The following is a 25648-nucleotide window of genomic DNA, read 5'->3' as shown; positions in this document are numbered from 1 at the left end:
GAAGTTCTTGAAACCAATCACATATATTGTTCCGGCCCGATGAACTAGAATGTCTTGAAAAACAGTGTCTAAAAGAGAACACCTGATTATGAAAATTTTAAATTTTCATGATAAGAGTTACCATGAAGCATTGCAAGAAATGGATACTCAAACTTCATGAAATTTTCTTCGTTTTGACGAATTAGTTTTTTGGTATACGCTCCGAGTAAAAAGTTCGTGAAATTAACGAAATAACTGTCATCACTTCTTTGAAGAAACAAATTTCGTCACTATTAAAGAAATGTTTCTTTATTTTACTTTTTGTATTTCTGATTTTTTCAACAAAAAAAATTCCATTTTTTTAAAGAAAAAAGAAAAGAATCGTAACGCCTAATGTATCTAACTTTTCTAATAATCATGGGCACCATATAGGCAGATCAATGTCATCTAAACAACACAAAAACAGAGAGATAAATTACACCCATGGCCGAAGCGGGATTCGAATCCGTGATCGTCCTGTTTATAGTTCTATTTCTTGACCACCATTCAGGTGGTCGACTCGTTCCGGCACTTTAATTTTGATCGTATAATTTTTATTCTAGTTTAGTCATTCTAGTTAATAATTTCCCAAAATGATGAGGTTTCGAGCTGGGGAAATATTTTCGTCACAAATTTAAAAATTTTCGTTTTGTCGCAAGTGACATGATTTCGTGACGAAATAATTCTCAAAATTAACAAAATATAAGATTGCTGAATCGTCAAAAGTGAGAATTTTATTTCTGAAACATTGAGTGTGTTCTATCCAAAATAACAAAACACTCCTAAGAGACTCACGGTATTAAACTTTGCTTTTCATGTTTTATATAGGAGTCCTTATATTTTGTTTAGTGAGATTATAAACAAATAATCTAAGTTAATTATTTATTTTGTATGAAAACTAAATAATATGCAAATTTGATATTTCCAAAAGATCCAATGCATCAGTTGACCTTTTTTCAGAAAACAAAATATTCAATCCAAAGAATTGTATTTAAAAGTAATTTTTCCAGGAATGACAGAAATCTCAAACCTAAAAAATAAAATAACGATCAATAATATTTTTTTCGCAATTTTTCCTGATTAAGGTATTTTCTAGTCAATGTGTATCAAAGAATTTAATGGAAATTAACTAAGAAAAATTGAGAAAAGAAAAAAGATGAAAGTTTTTATACATTTAGATATTTTGCACAAAAATGCCTTTATTTGAAACATAACAAAAATGTTGAAGAATAATCGCTTATCTCCATCGAAAATTCTTTTTCGACTTCATCATAAATCACAAAACATCAAGCTGTCTTAGCGTACGGATTATTTTGTTTTCGAGGGCATAAAAAATTCAGTTAGCTTAAAACAAGGTAATCTTTTCTGCGGTTAGCTTTAAAAATCTTTATTTTATTTTTCAAAAATGTAATTCTTCATGTTTTATCCTTTTTTTTCAGCTTAATTTTAATTCAATTTTTGTTATGTTTGTTTTACGTACAGCGGATGGAAGGAAAAAAAATAACACAGATAAAATGGTAATGAGATTTGATTGTTAAAAAAACTTTGATTTGCTTAAAAAGATTGAATTAAAATGTTTTTTTTTCTTTAATTATTTGACAATTTTCTAAAAAGCGTAGGTGTCTTAGAGAATAAAAAAAAATGTTGAATTTGTTTTGATTCACAAGTTCTTCTTTATATTTTAAAATTGAAATTAACAAAAAAATTGTTAAAGATTGAACAAGCAACAATTTTATTTTATTTTTTTAATAAAATTATTAGTTATTGTAAACAAAACGCAATGTTGTTCAACGTTTAATTGAATTTAACATATAGAAATTACAATTAATTTTCAAGAAACAAAAATGGCATTCCGATAAGAGTAGAACGTCTTTTATTTCTGTCACTTTTGTATGGTGTTCTGCAATGGCTACCTTTAATATAAATTTTCAAATTCCTTTTAAAAAACGATGTTAAGAAGTATACATTTACGAGGCAGCAGATAATGATTCAAATAAGGAAGCACGAAAACTCTATCAAAATAAAGCAAATCTTTATTTAAAATATCCAAGCTAGTTTGATTACCTAATGAAACCTATGGGTGTCTCTAGTAATCGCTTTTTAACACCTTTTCGTTTCCTCCGGCTATCAAACAGTCTCTGATATTTTCAGTATTTCCTTCCTTAATAGTGTTTCGTTACATTTAGATTGCATTTTCGATTTTTCGTCCTTTAAATATTAATATAAGACCTCTAAGGTGTATATTATTTAAACTTCAGTCTTGTCAGGGATATTAAAAAAAATTCGATTTAACGTGATCACAAATAAATTCCTTGAATTATGTGTGTGAAACTAAGACAAATAAATTGTATTTCTCAATTGTTGATTATACTCCAAAAGTTATAAGGGGAAATATTGAATAGAGTAAGTCACAAAAGATAGTATACATCTGTCTAGTGATAACGGCATTTTTACTAGAAAATTTAATATTCACAATAATTAAGAAGTTTGTGATCAAAGCTTTTAGTCTCAAAAGTGTTGAGAAAAATGTTTTAAAGAAGGGTAAGGAGCATCATAAGTGTTTTATTACCGGCATCAAACAACAGACACAATTCTGAGTTTATTACTACGAATCGACTCCGCAGCCTTATAATTTTGTACCCAACGCAGAAAACAAGGGAACTCCTGGATCAAGTATTGGGACAAACAAGCCTTCGTGGAGGACTTTTGAGGGAACTAACCCGAATTTGCGTTACATGGACAGGAAAATCGCGAAAAACTCCGGTTAGTCGGACGGCAAGGGGATTCTAACACATGATTCGTCTATCACTGAGGATATTTGACGTCACCACTGTGCTTTGTGCAGATTTCGTATCAATAAGCTACAGCCGGAATTCGAAACTGGGTAACCTTAATGGGAGGCTAGAGCTCAATTTCATATCACTCTAGTAATGGGGCATTATTTCGACGAGTATGTGAAATCTGCAACGGATCTCGCGACAAAACTTGCCTGTCCTTTTGTTGCAGCAAAAGAAAAAAAAATTAGTATGTTCAACTGTGTCCAACAATCAAAGATCCGGTTTGGTGTGCGGCATAGCATCTTATAGTGCAATCTTAGAGCTTCTGTTTAACATTATAGACTGCTGAAATTTTAAGGAAATTTATACTTTAATTTAGGTTTCCAATTCCAATTAAGGTTTTTAATTAATCACATTGAGTCCTTTCAGATCTTTTATTCGCAACTCTCAATCTTATGATATTGCTTATCTAACTTAAAAAATTATCTCAACATTTTTCATCTGTCTCCTGAATGTTATTCAGTTTAATTCAAAGTTATCACATGCTATAATTTGTGGAAACAGTTACTTGCTTGATTACTTTTTAACACTTTAGGAACTTCATAGATCAGTTTTTAATGGTCAGATCGAATTTCCTTGTTAGTATGGGATTGGTCTTGAGGGTTGGGATTTTGAAATCATCAAAGTATTTTCGTTAATCTTTTGTTTTAAAAAAAGTTTACTAAATTCAGGTGCAGAATACTTCAAAACTAACCTTTTGTCTCAATGAGAATGAAACTTATAGTGCTAATAAAATTTAAACAGCTACCAAAACATTTAGTACAACAATCGTTAACCTCATTTTCGGAGGATGTTTTAGTCCAATAGTTGCATTTAATAACTATGTAACCGACTATTCGAATGAAAGAAAAATGGAAGGAGATAGAAATGTACAATTTATTGCACCCTGTTTTTTAAACCATGATTTATTCTCTTCAAATTTCAAAATTAGTCACAAACCTCGACAATAGACGGCACTGCGGATAGAAGAAATATCTTTTCTGTTCCATATCAGATTAATCTAAATGATATATTTATTTGCGCAAACTGAAATGGTGTTGCAAACAGTAGTTAGCTTGATATTCTTATTTCGTAGTTTTCTCAATTAGGAGTGCCATCAATAGATAAACTTTTTATATAATTTTGAGAAAAATATTTAGTTTTTCCAAGAAGAATGCAGCAAGCTGTACATATCCATCTTTTTTTGCTTTAAATTAATTTTTAAAATCGTCGGTTAGTTTTGGGAAACTTATAATTAATACCTTATAATAAAGTTTCTGAGACTGATTTTTTTTTAGTTGAGAATTTTAAGATTTTAATTTTTGTTCAGAAATATATATATTTTTTATACGCTGAACATTTTCTGTAAATGAATCGAAAAATTCAAAGGGTTCTTTTTGGCAACACCGGCCAAAAAAAATCATTTAAAAAAAAAAAAAATATCGATAAGTAACGAAAAATATCGAAAAAATATTGATCGGTTGATAGGTCTTTATCAACCTAATAAGCATTCATACGATATTAAAAGATATTTGTTCTCTCTGCTAAAAATATAGAAACTGTAATCTTNTATATATATATATATATATTATAGCTGCTGTTAAGCTAGGAGATAGGAGATTTTACATTTGACTTCTACTCTCAGTTATATAGTCGGTACAGACTTTGGATTGAAATAAATGATATAAAATGACTTTGTGACTTTACAGGGAGTGGAAATGATGTTTCAAAAGGAATACAGTGGTGATGCATACTAACTTTACAACTCACTGTATATTTTCCCGAGCAGCTGTAATTGAAATTACATTTCACCTAAAGGAAACATAGTTTTGGCAGCAACAAAGCATTATAGCTGCCACATTCCTGAACTCTTGCTTTAAAATGCAAATGTTTGCGCATGTTTGTAAATAAAGGTTATAATTAATACTTTGATAAGTATTTTTTGATTTGTCCTTATCATTTTTTAAGTTTAAGCATAGAGGAAAGCGGGAACATTTTATCTAAAATTATTTCAAATTTTTACTGAAAGTTGATATTTAAATATATGTTAAATAAGTGTATATTCCAGATACTATTGTGATTTTAATTCAGCATACATGTATTCACCACTAGTAAATGTAGAGAATTGCATTTAACCATTGGATTTAAATTTAATTTCTAAAAACTGATGTTTTTCTTTTATCTCGTTGTTATATGCAATTTTTTTTCTACACTGTGTAATATTTGTGCTGTTGCATTTCTACCACCACAACCAAATTTAAAAATAAAAATAAATATCTGAAATTTGAAATTTCTTTCTTTCGGATGAATTACTTGCAGATGGGGTATAGTGAAACATATTTTATTTTCGTCGAGAAAATGTATATACATAAAAAAAGATATTACTGATTGCTACCGAGTTGAAAACCGACATACTTGCGTTTTTATGTATTTTTTATTTCATGTATTTTTACTTCCGATTCTTTTTAAAAACTCCTATGCTAATATCGCGTTTACGAAATGAAAGATTTATGAGAAGACCTGCATAAATATGTAATGATGCAATAGTGTATATTTGAAGAAAATCGAAGTAGTCTCGGATTATTAGTAATGTTCCATTGTGTTGAAGACTACGAGGTATTAGAAAATGTTGCTAGATCTTAAATTTTTATAATTTTTCAAGTATAAAGATATTTTTACGAAACTAATAAAAATTTGCTTAGATGCGAGGAAATATTAAACTAAAAAAGTGCATTAATTTAAATTTTTTTGCATGCAAAATTGTAAATAAGTAAGGAGTAGAAGATTTTATTTCATTAAACTCCTTCTTCTGTACACGTTATTGTTCGCTAATTAATATTTAAGTGCGAAAGAAGCGAAAATGCTATTGAAATCCGTCGAATCTCTAGTTAGGAAGATTGAATGACAAGTAATAAATCCAGTTTGATTGTCCGATGAAACTTGTAAATACTTTTCAACCCTTCGTTTTCCGTTGGCAAATAAACAGATTTTGATATTCTCAGTCTCGAATTTTTTGGTAGCGATTCGTTAGATTTTAATAGCGCTTTAATTTTTTTCTTGGTTAAATATGAATTTGTGACCCTGAAATTTATATATTTAAAATTCTTTTTCTCGACAAGGACTCTAAAACTATTCATTAAAGGTGGTTATTAAGGGACATGCTGTATTTTAGAAAATTTTGTATAACTAATATGCTTGTGACAAATTTCTGACAAATTTCTTCAAATTTAATAAATAAAAATTATTTAATGAATCTTCTATAAAACAGAATATAAAAATAATAGAAAAAAGTATTAATAAATATTGTTTTTTCAAGAGGAGAAACTTATGAAAATGTTTGTCCTCCTAATAATAATTTGAAGAAAGCAGAATCGGGAAAAGCATTCAGTTTACTGCGTGCTAAGAGTCATGTGAGTTTTACTTATAGAAAATAGTTTAATTTTAACAGTGTTTTGTTACCAGATTTTGCATTAACCAATACAATTATTTTTTAGCCCTTTGACGCAGAATTTTTATTATGCATATTTCTTATACTTTTTAATTTTTTTGGTGTCCATTTTGGTCACAATAAGTGAAAAATATTATATTTAACATTTTAATAAATTGTGGTTATGAGTATGAAATAACTGCGATATCATTTTCTTTGTTGAAGGTAAAATCTTCCAAACATGGCTCCCTTTCAGACATTAATTTTTCCAAATTGCACTTATATGCAGTTATTCAGATCTAAGAGAAACAGTAATTGATCCTTAAAATTTCAATAATTTACTAAATCAATTATTAATAAGTGTTTAATATGAATAAACAAAAATTCCAACTACTTTTCTTTAATTTTATATCTTAGTGCAAATATAATTCTGATAATCTAATAGATTTTTTAGCAACCACTAGACTCTTTTTCTTATGATAATAATAATACTAAAATATATTTTTGCTTGTAATTAGAGCGTCAGATAAGAATATGAGAAGGGAACACTGGCGTTCCCTTTTCGTCAAAAGGATAATGAATCAGTTTGTCAGGTTTTTAAAAATGAAAAGATAAATTTATAATTCGTATAGTTAAAAATATTACCCTTATATCCATACCTTCATAAAAGAAAAAAACTTCAGTTTTGAGAAAAAGGAAAAAAAACACGTATTTGGTTTTCTTTACACATCTTTAGAGATTCTTTCCCTTCGCTATACAGCACTTTAAAAAATTTACTCTCAAATTACGAAACAATTTTTCGTTTTTGACGACACCGTTAACTGAGAAATCCTGTAAGCTAACATTTCGTCAAATTTAGGAAAGTGCTATCTTCACTTGTCTAACAAGTTGAGCGCCACACGTGTTCTTAAGGAAATCCCCGTCAAGAAACATACGCCACTTAAAAGCTCTCCTATTGTGGTAAAGTAATCGAATCGCACAGCTTACAAATTGAAATAAATTAAAAATTGATTTGTAGTAAATTAAAACTAGCTAAATTTTAGACATATTTTCAGTACCAGGTTATAGTACACGGTTTAGTATTTTTAGTACTAAAAGTTTTCCAGGCATAAGTACAAATGATAAATGTGACTGAAGTATAAATAATACATGTGACTGAAGTATAAATAAATAAAATATAATGGATTGAGTTCATACAATAATGCATTAGTTTATACAGGATAACAGTAATTGAACTATGTGAAATAAAACCATCGCAACTTCTGAATGGTTTCTGTGATGAATTTCAAACTTCGTGGATGACTGCAGTGCATGATGGGAATTAGTATGCAAATGCGCACACAACTTGTTGCCAGCCATTTTTGGGTAAAAATGTCACAGCACACAGTGTCGGAGCAAATATCGTTTGTGAAGCCTTAGTACGCGAGCAATAACAGCCTGATTGATGCTCAAACGAAGTTAGTGACCGAGTACAAGCTGAAGACAGCCAGTCCAAGTGTGTTACAATCTAAAATTTGATTCTCAAGTTTGAGAGAACTGGTAGTGTTTGTGATGATAGTGCTGGTTATGTCGGTTGACAACCAAGTCTGAAAATGCCTGAAAACATTGAGAAGACATGCACTGTGTTTCAAACCAGTCCAAGGAAATCAATCATACGAGTTGCAAAACAGGTGGGAATCAACCGGGAAACCCTGCGACAAATTATTATTGAAGACCTGCATCTCTTCCAATACAAAATACAAATTATAAGACATTGAGCCCCATAGCCATGGAACAGCGATTGTGTTTCACCCACAGTATTGTCAGGATAATTGACCAACATGAATTTGATGTGAATAGGGTTTGGCTTAACTACGAAGTTCACTTTCATTTGGATGGGTTTGTAAATATAAGCAAAATTGGCGCATTTGAGGACTGAGAATCCGTATTTCGCGATCTAGAAGTCTCTCCACCCTCAATAAGTGACTGTAGGGTGTGCAATGTCCAGTCACGGAATACTCGGTGCGATATTTGCTGACGGCATGGTGACTACTGAGTGATATGTGAAGGTTTTGGAAAATGATTTTATCCCCATTATACAAAGTACCCCTAATTTAGACAAGATGTGGTTCATACAAGACTGATCTCGACCCCATTGGACCAAGAGGGTGCTTCATGTCCTGGAGGAGCACATTAGGGACCAAATTCTGGCTCCATGGTGAGGGGTCACTGGAATGGGACTCACTTGGCAGTCTGAACACATGTGACTTATTTTTGGGGGCTATATTAAAGACAATGTGTAAAGAAATAAACACAAAACCTGAGCTGAAAACTGCCATTCAGAAGGTCATCGACAACATCGATGTTCCGACATTTCAGCGAGTCATGCAGAATTTTGTTTTTGTCTACACCACATCATTACCAATGATGGCAGGCATATGTAATATGTCATAACTTGAATCCGAATATCTGTAGCGACGTTTACATGTTGAATAAAGTTTGTGCACTCAGTTGCTTTTAAATAATTTACGTTTTGCCTCATATAGCTCAATAATTGTCACCCTGCAACATCACAAATATGGCATAGTACTTGGACTTATGTGTAAAAAATCTCGTTATAAATTTAAGCTTGCAACAATGTTTACTTTGATCTAATAGAAAAAATGACATCTTATAATATTTTTATCCCAGCTAGTAGAACAAGGTTGATTTAAATGTCAGAAACCATTTTTATTATGAAATACTAACAATGTTTATAATTGAGGAGCAAATAAACCACGCAAGCTTGAAGCAATGTTAAAATTAACCATACTAGTTCACGGATAATGTGATTCGCATAATGCTTACAGAAATAATCTTTTTATATCGAGATTGAATGTACTTTCAAAATGAAATTAGTAAAACGTTTGTCGCAAGGTTGCCTGCCATCTGGGATAGTTCGAATATTAGTGAGAGATATATCCCTTGTTTTACTTTTTAAAAGTTATCAAAAAGTTGTGAAAAAATTTTTAAAGTCTAGAAAAACATAAAGTTTTAAATATTATGTTTTGTGAAATAGATCTAAAACTCTTACTACTTAGTATAATTCATCTTTTGCTGCATTTGAACCTTAAACTTATTTGGACATATAATTATAAATTTAGCAACCAAACCATACGTAACTTATTAATTTAGTATCTGACAAATTTGTAAAGTTTTCTAAATTAAATTGATAATGTCGAGTCCGAAGAGATGTATAATATGTCTCGTTAACAAAACTGTGCTACCTGAGCTCTTGATGTATATAGCTATACCGGGTCATCTATTTAATGCTTAGTAAATCCTATTATGCGTATTTGTAATTCACGTTTGTTATAGAAGCAAATGTAAGATAAGATATGGAAGTAACCAAGCATGGAATTCATGATATTGAAATATTAGAGGGAGGATTTAGTTCTGTCGTTAATAATCCAAATATTCAAATGCTTGATGTGGAATGATGTAATGTGTAAACGTAATCGTTTCGGAGATATTTAAATAATGAGTCATCATTAAGCGATTCTAACGCAAAATGTTATTCTTAAAGATATTTATTTTGATATGTTTGGAAGTTAACAAATATGTAGTTATCAGAATCTATGGAAAATTCTGACGATATAAAAGAAGTAATAATATAGGATTTTAAATTAATAAGAAATGGTTTCATACTTTTAATACTTATGTATGCATTGCTCTTAAAAAAAATTAAGACTTTAATAATACGTTAAACAGTGTTTTCTTTATCTGTTACTCGTATTTATTTTTTGAATTCTGTTTAAAAATGAAATAAAAGTATGCCCATTATTTTGCATCCATTACTTTTTTGTGCGGGGAAAAACATAAACGTAGGATTTGAAAGGAAGACAGGATTGAAAAAAAAACTTGTTGGACGTTTAGAGGAAAGTGTAAAGCATATATTAGAAACTCCTCGATGTTTCATCAGGTTATAAAACAGGTTTTTATGTTTTTCATCCGGTTTTCTGAATACTGTTTCGATAGATTTGAAAAATGCTATAATTTTCCTTCTCATTTAAATATAAAATTGCTTTATTTAAACTTCATTTTTGACATGGATTTCGAAAATATGTATTAGGAACGGTTATCGAGTTGTTGATTTCGGCATATTTAATATTAATTCACTAAACAATTATAATCATGGGTTAAATATTTAAAATAAATGTTGAATAGCGTAAATTGAAATTTTGATGTTGAGAGCTCAAAATAAGCGAACATTCAGAACAACATTTGACGCAATTATCTGATTTTCGCGTATTAATCGACTGTTACGGTTGAACTCCTTTCTAAATATGCTTATTAATAATTGCAGACGACATTTTAAGATACGAAATCAGACTTAAAGAGTATCTTCCATGAATAAGCATAGTTATTTTTTTGACGGATTATTGATTCTCAAAATATTGGGGTACCCGTAATTTAGAAAATGTAGTCCCAATAATTTAGGCAGATGAGCGGTCAAAAATTGATGCCTCTGCTTATGAAAAAAATATATAATAATAATTATATATTTTTTTTAATTTTTTGCTTTTTTCAACATATCTCCGGAACTAAAGAGTTGAAGCAACATTTCTTTGTACACAATTATAAAACATGTTTATCCAAAAATATTTCAACGTATAAGAAAAATTATATATTTTTTTATTTAAGTTCTTTTCGGTCGAAAAATTTGTATTGTAAGGCGTATAAACTTTTCAATCGATTGGATCTACGTAATTTTAAATGTCGAAGTTCAAAATTATAAAAGAAATAGGTTCTTTAGTTCTTGAGAGAAAAAAATTAGAAATACTTCTTCTTTGGAATTTTATTACTAAGAAACTATTTCACCCAATTTATTCGAATTTTATTTTGTATTTAAAATTACAGAGTTTAAAATGTTGTGTACTTTTCAGTAGTTCTATACCCTTCAGCTGAAAAATAACATAAAATTATAAATAGTTTTTAATATTTTTTTTAAATGATTTATCTTTGGATAAAATAATTTCATAAAGGTGTATAAAACTAATTTGATTCACTGAAAATTTTTTTTGAAGCAATGCAAAATATGAAACCAAAAAAAAAAAAAAAATTAAAGAATANAACAAAAAAAAAAAAAAAGAAAAAATTAAGGAATAAAAGATTTAAGCTTTCGACTACTTTTCTGACTAAACTGTTGAGACCATATTTTTCAGATTATAGCTATGCCCCATATCTCGATAGTCGAAAATCTAGAACCGTAAAAAAACTGTTAATTCTGGGAGAGGACTTTTCTGTCTGATTTCTGAACTTTAAATATCTTCTGCACTAATTTATTAGCACATTTAAGGTTAGGCCCTTGTCCCATTAAGATTTATTTGAGTAAGTTGACTATTTATTTTAGTAAGTGAAAATCCCATTATTAGATTAAAAATTATTCAGGGTGTTGGCTTTTTATTTTGTACATTGTATGAATAACTATACATTATTAAATTTATTATTTGCGTATCTTAAAAGAGTTAAAAATTGACGTCTGTCAAAATAGTGTAAGAAAACGCAGTTGTAAGATAAGAATTTGAAATAACCAATCATGGAAATTAGGGATTGAAATATGCGAAGTGGAATTTATGTCTTTCATTAATAATGCAAATCTTCAAATGCTTTAAATGAAATAATGTAACGTGTGGATATAATCATTACGTATATATTTAATCAATGACTCATCATTAAGCAGTTCTAAATATTTGTTTTGAAACATTTATACTTTGGTAAATCTATTGCTGTCATAGATTATCAAGACAACGTAATAAAAGAAATGGTAGAATATGGTTTTGACCTTATTTGAGCAAAGAATTTGGGTGTTAGCGACACGCATCTAATATTTATTTGCTTTATTGAAACTCAAAAATAAATTCTCTAAATATTTCATGAGATTTGAATAGATTGTGCTTAATGAAAAGGGCTTTAAAGTGGTTAATAATTTCAAAGTCTTAATGTTTTCAAACTTTTTTAATATGGCATAAAAAGTTCTTTAGTGATCTTGCTTGGTTATTATTTCTTGCGCATGTTAGAAAAAAATGCACGCGTTTACGTAAATCAGATAAGTTTTTCTAAAAATGTTATCAGGTTTTCTTAGTTAAAAATAAAAATTAAATCCTTGTTAAGAAACACCTCTCTGGGCTATACAAAAAACTGATTTTTTTATTTTTACGTGATTAAAAAACATGAACTACTAAATTCATAAGTTAAAACTTGCACAAACGAAAAAAATACAGGTATTTAAAATCGAGGTAATTTAATAGATTTGATAAACAATTTGATAGCCAGTACGCATATATATGTAATTTTCCCTTGCGTACTGGGTGATTCTGTGAGGTGTTTGCAAACCAGGGTACCAGTAACCGCAAATGTTGTCGCGTGCCACTGCGGTCACCCTTCCAATATGAACTGTTGTTCATTTGCAATTAAATGAGTACTTTCAATTATCTAAATTATCATAATTTTATCTAATCCTTTTTAACAATTATTGCCCAAAATTGCATTACATGCACTCATATTTAGCCTTTTTTCTTAGTTTTATTAGCTGGCAATTAACATGTTCAGTTTAGCAACTCGTTTGCGAAATATGCAAATTGAGATGTAACTGCTGTTTCTATGTTTTTTTTAAATGTAACATTCGATATGCAATAATTAAATTAAATAAGCGAAAGTGTGCAAGAACGGCGAGTGTTGTAATAGGGAAGCACTCCCAGTGATGTACACTGCCATTGCCAAGCATGTGTTGCTATGCAATTTTGATTTCTATTGTCCTACAATTGTCATTCCTAGATGACCTACCTTCTATTTTCCTTCTATTTTTGCAGAATAATATATTCCATATCAAATTACGGTATAAAGTACAAGAACTTTAGGTGTTTTATCCGTAAAACTCATTTCACCGTCAAATCCATTTCAACCGTAAAATATTATACCGTAAAAATTATGGCATATGAGATTTTTTTGTTCTGTACATGTTCCGGTAAAAGTGAATTTTACGGTAAATTGTAAGGGACTGATACTTTTTAATCCGGGAATTTTTTTAAACTGTAACCACTGTACTGAAACACCCTATATAGTTTCTTATAATGTTAAAAACATTTTTTCTTTTCTCTCAAAATATTACAGTTATATTTTCCTTAACTCAACATAATTTTTTTAGTATATGGTAAATCCATTTTTTTAGTGATGAAAAAAAATACTAATCTAATATAGGGTTAACTTCGTTAAAATTTAAAAAAAAAAACATCGAGTAACTCGGAGTTAATTTATGATTATGTTATTTTATTATATTTTAAATATTATTTAGTTATTGATGTTAAAAACCAAACATACATCAACTTTAATGCCTTGTAAAGGGAAGAATTGTCCCGGAGGCCGGTCGGTCGGGACGTATCTGAAGAACTCCACGTCATCTCTGTACCATTTGATGGAGTAGAGGACATCACCTTCCAGGTCATAACCACAAGTTAATTTAATTCCTTGACCTCGGGCAACTTTCTCAGGAACATCTAAGGATACTAGTCTCAGGCTTACAGTACCTAGAAAAATTACAGAGTGTCACATATCACCCAAGAGATGACGAAAACTATTTTTCATCTTTATTCTTAATTATAAGAGCTCTTTTATGACACATAAAAGACATTAAATCAAGTGATTTAAATTAAGAAATATGGTATTTTAGGTGTACAATATTTTTATGAATGCGTTATAATTTTTAAAGATTTATTTTAATCCATAAGTGGCCACGGTTTTTTTTCATGAGTCTGTTCTAATAATGCTTCATAAGCTTAAGGAAATTAGTTTTTCGACATTAATTACTTTTAAGTCAATGGTTTTGTGCATTATTTTTTAACAATGGCAAGACGTTTAAATTTTTAGGTTGATATTGTAGCCTTTGTTTTCAAGTCTAACTTGTAAGTTGTTGTGAGTTAAGTTCAGAAAAAAGAAAAGCATTGAACTTAGTGTTTTTATTATTGAGATAGTATGCATTCAGTATATATTTTGGTAAATGCAATACTCTTTTTTGAGAGTTCAACACATCTTATTTAGCACAATGCTATATTTTTGAGTAACCAGATTGAACAGGAAATATAGCATAAAATAAAAACAGTATGAGCGAAGGGAGTTTCAGTCAAGTCCAGGATTTGAACCGGGAAGCTAGATTGACAAGCAAGCGCGCAAATTACTGGACCATCCAATCATACGGTGTAAGTGGGTTAAAAATTAAATAATAAATAAATAAAATAAATAAACGTCGTCCTGCTCTGAAATCATACTCAATTCCGTCAAATATTTTGGATTTCGTGATTCGCCAAAAATTACGCTTTTTTTCTAACGAAATACTTGCGAAAATAACGAAATACAGCTCAAAAATTGCTGAATCATCAAAAATATATATTGTGATATTATTGCAAAATCATGCTTTTTTTCATGAATGGGAAAAGCAGACTAACTTTGCTGTCTTACTGACAAATATTAAATGGTTTTAAAAGTTTGATCGACTATTATCTAATACCATACGACTGAAAGACCATGACACTATTAGTATACTTTGCGTGTTTAGCAAATGAGACGAGCAATTTACTATAAATATAAAACGTTCAAAATATTTTTTTTAGTTTTGAAGTTTTTGAAGTGTGCTTCAAAAAGTAAAAACGTACACACAAATAGTATAAAAAGAAGTTTTTTTCTTTATATAATACAGTTTTATTATGTTAAATAGTTGTGCTTTTTCATACATTTGAGTTTGTACTGCTTGCTAATTTTTAACAAGGTTAGGTAGAGAGCCGAATTTTCCACTATAACCAGTATATTATTATACATTAATTTTAGCACTAAATGCACTATAGTTTTTTTTAAAAATTCACAGCACTTATTTTAAAAATTAGCAGTTTTTCACGATTTTGTTATAGTTACTTATGTTGTTAATTATGTATCGCAGATAAGAAAATGAATTCAGAAAAGTCTTATTAAGTATTGAAATGAAATAAGAGTAACAATATACAATTAATACAAACATTTAAAATTGCTACATATTGTTTTGTAATCAAAATTGGCATACAAAGCTATTTATGAAATATTAACAAAATATGTAAATTATATGAAATGAAAATTCGGTATTCAAATCACAAAGCATAAATTATGTTATTTAAACTGCCAGACACGGTAATAAATAAGTGCTTAGTGATAAATATATTTCGAGATATCTAGATTTAGAAAAATTTGTCTTAATATCAAATTTGTCTTCAGAAAAATTTGTCTTAAATATCATTTAAATAGGAAGAAAAAAAGTAAATATACTACGTATATTGTCAATAAGATTTCACAATTTTATTTTCCCCAGACGAGCAATTGATAAAAGAAAGAAAAGAAGACAAATTAACGTGTTCTTACTGTCTCGAAAGAACATGTTCGCATCTATTGTAAGTAAAAATATCGGTAAAATGGTCTACTTAATCTTCTAGCATTTTTCAAATAGGAAATACATCAGAAAATAAAAAAGAAAGATTTCTTTAGTTCTATCAATTGAAAATGTTCATTTTATGTTGAGAAGGGTTTTGAACAATATATGTGTACTTTTTCTTCTTATTTTAAATAATTGAGGTAGAAACACAGCTTCAAAATAAATTTGTTTTGTTGTTTAAATATAGTTTCGAAAGCAAACGCTTCATTGGTTGGTAAACTTTTTATAAAGGTTTTTGTAAATTAGGAAATAAATTTATTTTCGTTGTAATGAACATAACTGAAATTGTTTTTGATTTCAGTTAGAACTGGGAAATTTATAAACTTTTTAATCTATAAGTAAGTTTTACCATTGCTTGTTGCAAATGTATGTTTTTGTAAGTTGTGTTTTATTCTCTTTTGGTAAAGCCAAAAAGGATAAAAGGTGAAATTTTTCTAGTTATAATGTTTAAAATTTTTATTAAAAATTTATCTTTTGTTCTATAATATCATTATGACCTAAATTGTTACACTGTGAAAAATGTCTGTGTATCTTAACACCAAAATAGTGGTAACTTCTTTACACCAAAATGGTGTTTCACTGCACCAAGAATGTTGTAAAGTAGCAGCCACCTTTGTTTGTATTCAGTTGCAATAAAATTTATCAAATAGTAAAGAAGATACACAAAAGAGCCAGTAAATGGACTTATACGACACAATATAACGTAAAAATCATAAAATTTAGAATGATATATATACTAATTCATAAAAATAAAATTAAATTGTTAAACTTACGCGTAGCACAGAGAGAACATGCAGACAAACTCGAACCATGCTTAACAGAACGGAAACTGATCGAAATTATAAGTGATAAAATTACTTAAAACAGTACACAGAGATTTAAAAAAAATATATATAACTATCCTTATTTCACAACTGCAGACATGCATACCTATTATAATAACGAACAACAACTTGGTTAAACTTTGCATTATATCCTAAATTTTTAAATTGCATTTAATAAAAAGTATGGTTGAGAAAAATAGCATTGTGATGAAAAAATAAAGCAGTGATAGGAAATACTACGATTGGATTGATTTGACAACAAATGAAAAATCTTTAAGATTTCTGAAGAGCTAAATTCAATTATTTGTTTTGAGGATACTCGAGTTGATCTTAAGTTATTTCCAAAAAATGTTTACTCTGCATTAAGTAAGAAATAGATTCTGCAGCAAATGCAAAATCCCAGTGACGCAGTGGAAAGATGTATTACTTCTGTCTTCTGTATCTCCGGTTTAACAGTCACGTCAAGCCAGAAAGTTTTTATGTCTGCGTCTTAAATAAATTTTTTTCCTTCAAATATTTTGAAGTTTTTTTCTGTTTCTTTTTATTGTACACTTTTTTGAGTTTACCTAAAGTTTTGTGAAGTTTATTTTCAAGTTATAATTATTTTCTGAAGGAAGGTAAAATTATTAGTAATGAACATTTTCTATTGCATGGTCCTTAAAAAGTAAACCTCGATAAGATGTAAGAAGTAAAAATAGGAATAAGACATGAAATATTTTTATTGGATGCTTTGTAGTAGTTATCTATTTGAAATGAAAATAAAGTTAGAAAGGCTGAACATAAACTTGTATATCACCTTTGATAACTTTTGTTGTGAGAATCGGATTTTCACGAACTAAAAACCTATCTTAATGATTCAAAAGGTTATCTTTAAATATTCTAATATGATAATTCATTAATGCTAATTTTTAATCAAGTAATGGAATCTTGCACAAAATACTTTATTTTGAATAAGCATACTTTTTTTCAATGCATTGGTATTTTGTTAATTATTAAAATAAGGGGAGTAGCAGAAACTTGGAAAATATGATCCAATTAGTTATATCAGAAGAACGGTTGAAAGTTTAGGCTCCTTAATATTAATTTAGTTTTTTGCAATTTTGGTTAATTCTTCGAAACTTGTAGTGCAATCGAACATATTTTTACACACACTTATGAAACTCGTTTACTCAGAGATATTTTTACGAAATAAATACTTTTTTTTTAAAAAAGCAATTTATTCTTTATTATTTCCTTAAATAAAAGTCGAAAGAATTAGAAATGTGAGACACACAAAATTTTACATTATTTCAAATTATGTAATTTGAAATGATGAAATAACAAACTTCGTTCGAATCAGACGAAAAGTTTGCTCAATGCAAAAGTTGTGATGTAATATCTCTCTGAATAAGATATTGAACAACCAAAAAAAATTGCTTGGGGCAACTTTTCAAACTTTTTATTACGGGTTAACACAAAAATGCCCCCTAAATATACGATTTAAAGGATGTAATTTAAATCTAAAAACACATAACCTTATTTTCAACTCTGTTATTCATTAGCAGAAACAAATATTTGTCGATAAATATGTATGCAGTTGCATTATAAGGATAATATTTTAATTTCTAAATCTCTGAGAGCTGTATTAACTAATTTTGTAATGCGCAATTTTTTTCTGCTTCCGTTCTGTTGCACCTAGTTCGAATTCTTAATATTCTCTGTGTGCTACGTGTGGACTGCAAAAAATTTTGCTACTATTTTTGGAGTTGAGGTACACTAAACTTTTTCTACCACATTTTTGTAGCCACATTTTTTCTTTATTTTCTTCTCTGTTAGATTTTCTTATTTATATGTTTGTTTGTTTATTCATAACATACAGCTTCATGAGCATTATAATAAATTTATAACTAGGTTACAAAAAAAAAGACATTTACTTTAAAAAATTGCTATTATTTGTTGAGCTATTATTGTGTTTGATAAATGAATGTGTGTTTTGATAAATGAATCAAGTTTCAAATGAAAAACAATGATCAGGTATTCTCAATTATATATAGATATTTAAATATCGGAAATGAAGAAAAATAAACTAAATTAAATATGGAATGTTTTTATTTGAAATATACTGGATGAACAAATAACCAGAAGACATTTTTCAATGTTTATGAGAAGCATTTAATGAACTGATATCAAGGTAGTGTTAACTCGTTTGTGTGAATTATCGGTAGTTAGAAACGTAAAGTAAGTAATATGAAAAATTTAGCACAGTTTCAAAATGTTTTTAAAATGTGGAATTTTTTTTCATAGCTACATGAGTTTGTTTTTTATTTCACTTTAATTTTGGACTTATCTTTTCTTTCTTTTTTTGGTGAATAAGATTTTATAAATGATTAAAATTATGCGGATTATACTACCTTTTTAATTTCAAATACTGCTGCATAATACAATTAGCAATTAAAATTTGTTTGATATATATTGCAAGTAGATGAAATTTATTGAATGCAATATTGTTTGGTACAGCGATATTTCAAGACAAATAATTTTATTATTTCTTTTGTGCTTTTACGATAATTGATAATTTTTAAGAAATCCTTTATGTAAATCAGAGATTTGTATATAAAAATACTTAATGTTATTAAAATATTTGAAAATTATTAACAGCTCACCAATATTTTTGATATTAACAAAATTTTAGCAATTTCGTTTTTCCTTTTTGTATTTTAACATATGAACTATACTGACTGAACTACATGAGCTGAATTTTAGATGAAAAACTATTGATTAAGCTTTCTGAAAGCGGTTAGAGATATATTAAACTTTCAAAAAATGAAGAAAGATTAACTAAATTAAATTTAAAATCTCTTTATTTAAAATAAATTGGGAGAACAAATAGCCCGAAGATCTCTTTGAATGTTTATGCGACGCATTTAATGAATTAATATCATAGTGTAGTTAATTCGTTAGTATTAGTTAGAGACAAGCGTTAATTAATACGAAAAATTTTGTCTGCTTTCGTTTTTAAAATGTGGGCAGAAATGATTTTTTTTATTTAGCCTAGGCTATCATGGAGGAGGTTTTTAGATTTTTCTTTAATTTTGGAGTTACCGGTTTTTTGTTTTGTAAAGTAAACTTGCATAATGATCTAAAATAATACCGATTATACTGATTTTTAATTTCAAATACTGTTGCATAATATTTTTAGCAATTAAAATTTCTTTGATATATATTGCTAGTAGATAGCACTTACTGTATATTGGGTTATTTAGTAAAGCGATATTTCAAGATAACTTTATTATTTTCAATGCGTATTTATGATAATTCATAATTGTTGTGAAATATTTCATGAAAATTGGAGATTTTTATATAAAAATATTTAAAGTTACTAAAATATTTTAAAATTTTTTGAACACTTCTCCAATATTTTTAATATTAACAAATTTTTCGCAATTTCTTTTTTTCTTTTTTTCTTTCAATAAATGAACTAAAATAAGTAAGAAAAATAAATCTTTTTGAAATATACATAACATAATGAAGTTTTTTCCTCATTCCTCTAAACTATGGGAATTAAAGGTTTATTGAATATGTATTTGCTTTAGTCTCAGAGTTATCTTTCTTATAAAGCAGATTTGATTAATGATCCAAATGTTGCCGATGTCCCTTTCTTTTTAAATTCAAGTATTGCTTCATTATACTTTTATCAATTAAAATTTGCTTCACATATATTGCAAGTAGATATCACTTACTGCATGCAATATCGTTTAGAACAGCGATATTTAAAAACAAAAAATTTTATTAATTTTGCGTTTTTACGATAATTGATAATTTTTATGACATCTTTCACGAAAATCAGACATTTGAATATAAAAGTATTTAAAGTCATGAAAATACTTCAAAATTTTCTTGACCACTTTTCCAATATTTTCGATATAAATAAATTTTTCGAATTTTTTTTTCCTTTTTTTTATTTTAATAAATGAACTAAACTGGCAGAACTACGTGAGCTGAATTTCAGATGAAAAACTATTGATCAAGTTTTCTTAAAGCGGTTGGAGAGATATTCAACTATCGAAAAATGAAGAAAGATGAACTAAATTAAATTTGAAATCTCTTTATTTGAAATAAATTGGGTGAACAAATAACCCAAAGATCTCTTTCAATGTTTATGTGACGCATTAAACGAATTAATATCAAGGTAGCGTTTTGATAGGGAAGCGAGTTAATTAATACGAAAAATTTAGCTCACTTTCATTATCTAAAATGTGAAAGAAAAAGAAATCTGTTGGAAATATAAAGAAGACAATGAAATTTTTTCCTCATTCCCCTAGACCATGGGAGTTAGAAGCTCATTGATTATGCATTTGCTTTAGTTTCGGAGTTATCTTTCTTGTAAAACAGGCTTGATTAATGATCCAAATGTTGCAGTACATTATTGGCAAACATTTTGATTGCTTCTCAAAGAAAGGAATTTTTTTTCTTTACTTTATTATTTCGGAGAAGAAAATGAGATAAAACGTGGTATTAACTCAAGTGTCAGAAGAATAAAAAAGATTCCCTCTTCAGAAGATGATGATGGGGAAAAAATTCCCCACTCGTAGGCATTAAAAAAAGAAAAATAGGGAATCTTGCCGTATTGCGGTCATTTTTCCAACAACTGATAACTTCTGTAAGTTTTTTTTATTATATTATTTTATGTGAGACGAGAGTCATAATAATTCTTTTTTCATTGATTTCTTTTTTCTCACTGTTTTTCCCTTTCGAACCACTTCTCTATCTAGCACCTTTTTTTATGCGTAAAGATTGTAAAGAAGTAATCAAAGTACCGCAAAAAAACAGGAATAAAGAAAACAAGAGTAGTCGGTAATTCATTTTAAACAAGATTCTTGTTTACATTCATAATTTGCACCTCAATGACATGTGTGGCACCCATAATTAGTTTGTAGATGAAATGCTGAGAGGAGAAGGTACCGTTGTTTTTGCACTCAAGAAAAAATCAGCACCAAAGAAAGGATTTTAACGAGAATTTTTTAGTAATGAAAAAAAAACTCCCATTGAAGACTTAATTATTGGTGCTTTATAAATTGAAAGTAAAAAAGAAGCGAAACTCGAAAATGAGAAAGTCTGTATTTGACAAGACTATTTCACTAGTGTATAAATGTATCAAAAGAATAAATTGCTTTAATAGACTGATGCATTTTAAATAATTTTACTCGACATTGGGTAAATATATATTATTTATTAAATAAATATTAATATTTTTTACAATAAATAACAATATTTTATTGCGTATATTTCAAAAACTTTAAATTTAAGTTGCTTTTATATAAAGATTATTTGATAAGACCATTTTATTAGAGTATGAATGTATCGAAAAGATGAATATAATCTTTTACTACACTGATGCTTTTTAAATAATTTTACTTATAATTAGGCTATATATATATACATTTGTCAAATAAACAATTATATTTTTTACAATTACATCACAGAACTTTTACATTTAAATAATCGTATCTTAATAATTGCTTTTTTATAGAGATAAATTTTTTGAAAAGACCATTTTACTTAAGTATGCATCAAAAAGAAAAATATAGGCTTTTACTAGAATGATGCATTTCATATAATTTTACTTCTCATTGAGTTAAAATTTATATATTTGCCAAATAAAGTATAAGATTATTTGACAAGACTATTTTACTAGAGTACAACTGCATCAAGAGGATGAATATATTGTTTTACTAGATCAATGCAGTATAAATATATATATATATATCATGACTGTGTTCTTTGGTTCATGCCTATTCCAATCACAGTCGTTGAGGGTAAATAAGAATATGCTTGGTGAAATTTTTTTTCCTCTCTAAACACGCTTCAATCAGGTTTTNTATATGTAATGAAAAATTATGATTATTACAATTACTTATTATAACTTCATCAAAATAATGAACAGATTATTTTACAAAGCTAAAGAAATTTAAAATGAAATCTATTCATCAGGAAAATATCATAGTTTTGTTAAATAAGAATGATATTTCTTAATTATATTTCTAATTTTTAAATGTAAATTGACTGCGTCTTCACATTGTTTTTTTTTCTATAATTCAAAATTTTTAGTAATTGCAATATTAAAAGGAATTTTAAGATGTTATACTTAGCATGATCATCACCTATAACTGTTATTAATTCACTGTAATTTCACTTTAAAATATAATAACACTTGCTGCAAATAATTTGGACATGTCCAATCAACAAGTTTATCAAATCAACAAGTATTATTTAGAGACTTGTATTTAAAAAAAAATAATGCTTTTTTTCGAAGATCTTTGGCAAAAAGAACGTTCAATAAAAACAAAAATTACTATTAAACTAGCAAGAAAACACTCAGATGGAGTGTACCTGTGTCGATTTACAGACTGAGTATTTAATCATATTTTTTTTTAAAAAAATCATTAGGAACTATACTTACTTTTGAGGCGTGTACTGTAATGCTATATTTCTTTTAACTTTTATCTAAGGTTAAAGTGAAATAGGTAAAATTTATAAACTAATCAACAATACTCTAACTGGGAAGAAAATAACGAAGCAAAATATATTGGAACTATATGTAACTGTACTATAATAATGCATATATAATAAATACATATATTTGACTAAATTTCGAAATTAAAGGAAAACTGAACTGAATTGCTTACTTAAATATTTAAATATAGAATCTATCTGCAACTATAAATTATCAGGAAACCAAAAAAATTTCAAAAAAAAGTGTTTCTGTGTTTTTTTAAATGTTTATAACATTTTGCTTGTAAATTTGGCATTTAGAGAGGTTCTCAGAGAAAATTTTTTTAAGATTGATATTTTTGAAATATTCCGATAAATTGAAATATTCCAATTTTTCTAATAAATATGTATGAAAGTGACATTCTTATGAACTATAAAACGTGATGCTTTCCAAGAAGTTCATCAAGTATTTTTTTATTTTAAAATTAACTTATATTAATTATACTTAATTTTGCTGGTGACTGAAGTTTGCAGCATGCGCCAACCAGCTCTGTTGAGCAATACTTTAGTAACTAGATGAACTGAAAAAATGTTTTGGATGTAATTTAATTGTATTTTCGTTTAATTTCTTTTTATTATTATGATTTTTTCTGGGAAGAAAAAAAAATAGCCTTTTTAAAGGCTAAAAAGCTATTGAAACCGGTTTTTTTATTTATATTTAGTAATTTTTTAACTTAAAATTGCAAAAAATTGCGAATTAGAGAGTCTAAAATCTTAACTGCAACAATTATTGCGATTTTAAATTCCCTTGCATGCATTCTTTCTTATCTGAGTATTTAAAATTATAATTTATTAATAAAAAACAACAATTTTAAAATGCTTAGTTGTTGATTTTATTGATAATTGTTTTATATATTTTTTAAGATTGCGGATAATAAAATATTACCATAAGCATACTGACAACTATTTTTTAAGAAAATTAATACAAAGTTGCACATTATATTAAAATTCCTTTGCTTTGTCCTATTAGTGCGTTTATCTACTTGCTGTGCGAAAAAAGACGAAAGAAAAAAAAAGAATGCGAATCCTCATAACAAAAGGTCTTTTTTATTCATTACGTTTCTAACGAACCCAACATGTTGAGTAGCAAGTTTAAGAGCAAAGAAAACTCAACCTTGGCTTCTATATTAGCAAAGAAATGCTAAGACAAAGGCTGTATAGGAAAGAATAGTCTTCTATTATGGGGTACACTCTTGTTTTATTGGGACACAGTATGCCAGAGGCACTCGATGAATAGTGTCCCACACAAGCATTGCCCCACCGGACTCGTCATTAATGCTGGCGAGTTGGCGAATTCCTGGCTTCATGCCTGAATATTTTCCCTTAAGGAGATGAAGATACATTTTAGGGATCCTACACTAGTAAACATTTTTATTCAGTAAGAAATAAATGATTTAGTCAGCTTATGGAGCCATTAAGAAGTAACGAAAGTAATTATAAAAAATTTCATTTCGAGAGTCATTTATCCGTTGGATTTTTCCTTTTCTACTACTTTTAAGTTTTTTAAATAACTTTTTCTGAAAGGACCTTTTTATAAGCATTGGATTATTCTTGTGTTATTTTAATTAACAAACTTGGATAGATCCAAAATATGACTCGAATTTACAGTTATATTACTTCTACCATGTAACTATTCAAAGTTTCAGGTGAATTTTCTGAACGATTTTGAAATTTTTATTCTTAAGACATTGAAATCTTATAATTCTTAAGACATTGAAATTCCAATTTTATATTAAGAGTATTATTATTTCTTTGAAAACAATTAATAATAAACTAAAGAATTGCTCTAACTATGCATTTCATTGCTAAGATACAAGACAATTATGCTTCTCTAGGTTTTGATAAATTTCGGCAAACATTCTGAAGCTAGTCAGATTTATTTTTCTTTTAACGTATTGTAGAAATATAGAAAAACATTTCTCTTTTCTAAAATTCCAAATATTATGAAATGTATTTTTCGTCACGAAATTAAAATTGACTTAAAAATAACAGGCCTTGAACTGTTTATTTATTCATTTATTAGTTTTTATTATTCTAAATATTTCGTACTATAATTTGAAATTTTTAATCATAACAGTGAAATGAAAGTAAAAAAATGAAAGTAAAAAAAAATAATAAACTTGAAATAATTTTTAAATTATTTTTGAAGGTACGATATTTCATTAGAATCGAAAAGCTTCAGAGAAACTATTCGATGAATTTATTATACTAATTTATTATACAACTTTTTCATAAATTTATTTACACTGTTGGTTTTCAATCAAAAGTATTTTTCATAACTTAGACTGGCTGAAAAAACTAGACTTATGAAAAACTTATAAAACTGGAATACGCAGTCTTTCTAATTATTTATTCTAAAGCAAAACTGTTAAAAGACTTTAATGAGAAATAATAACAAGTTGTAGAATTGCACTGGAACATGTAATCGCAGTAAATATTTTTTCAAAATTTATTGCGACACTGTTGTTGGGAAAAAGATAAAAAAGAAAAACAGCTAATCTTTTTTGATAAAAAAGAGTAACTCATATTATGCCGTTAGAAATACTGCAACAAAATATCTTTC

General features: G+C 27.9%; 1 protein-coding gene across 1 annotated transcript in view; it reads right to left on the bottom strand.

Annotated features, from left to right (window-relative positions):
* The window catches only part of LOC107451041 (uncharacterized), a 252119-nt gene that overhangs the window by 19478 nt on the left and 206993 nt on the right, over nucleotides 1-25648 (bottom strand). The window contains exon 2 of the mRNA XM_016067013.3: nucleotides 13600-13805. Within this exon, the coding sequence (XP_015922499.1) occupies nucleotides 13600-13805 (206 nt within the window). The remainder of the gene's footprint in view (nucleotides 1-13599; nucleotides 13806-25648) is intronic.

The sequence above is a fragment of the Parasteatoda tepidariorum genome, chromosome X1 (genome assembly GCF_043381705.1).
Source record: "Parasteatoda tepidariorum isolate YZ-2023 chromosome X1, CAS_Ptep_4.0, whole genome shotgun sequence".
Taxonomy (NCBI): Eukaryota; Metazoa; Arthropoda; class Arachnida; order Araneae; family Theridiidae; genus Parasteatoda; species Parasteatoda tepidariorum.
Note: the sequence above shows the minus strand (reverse complement) of the source record. Positions and strands in the feature narration are given on the sequence as shown.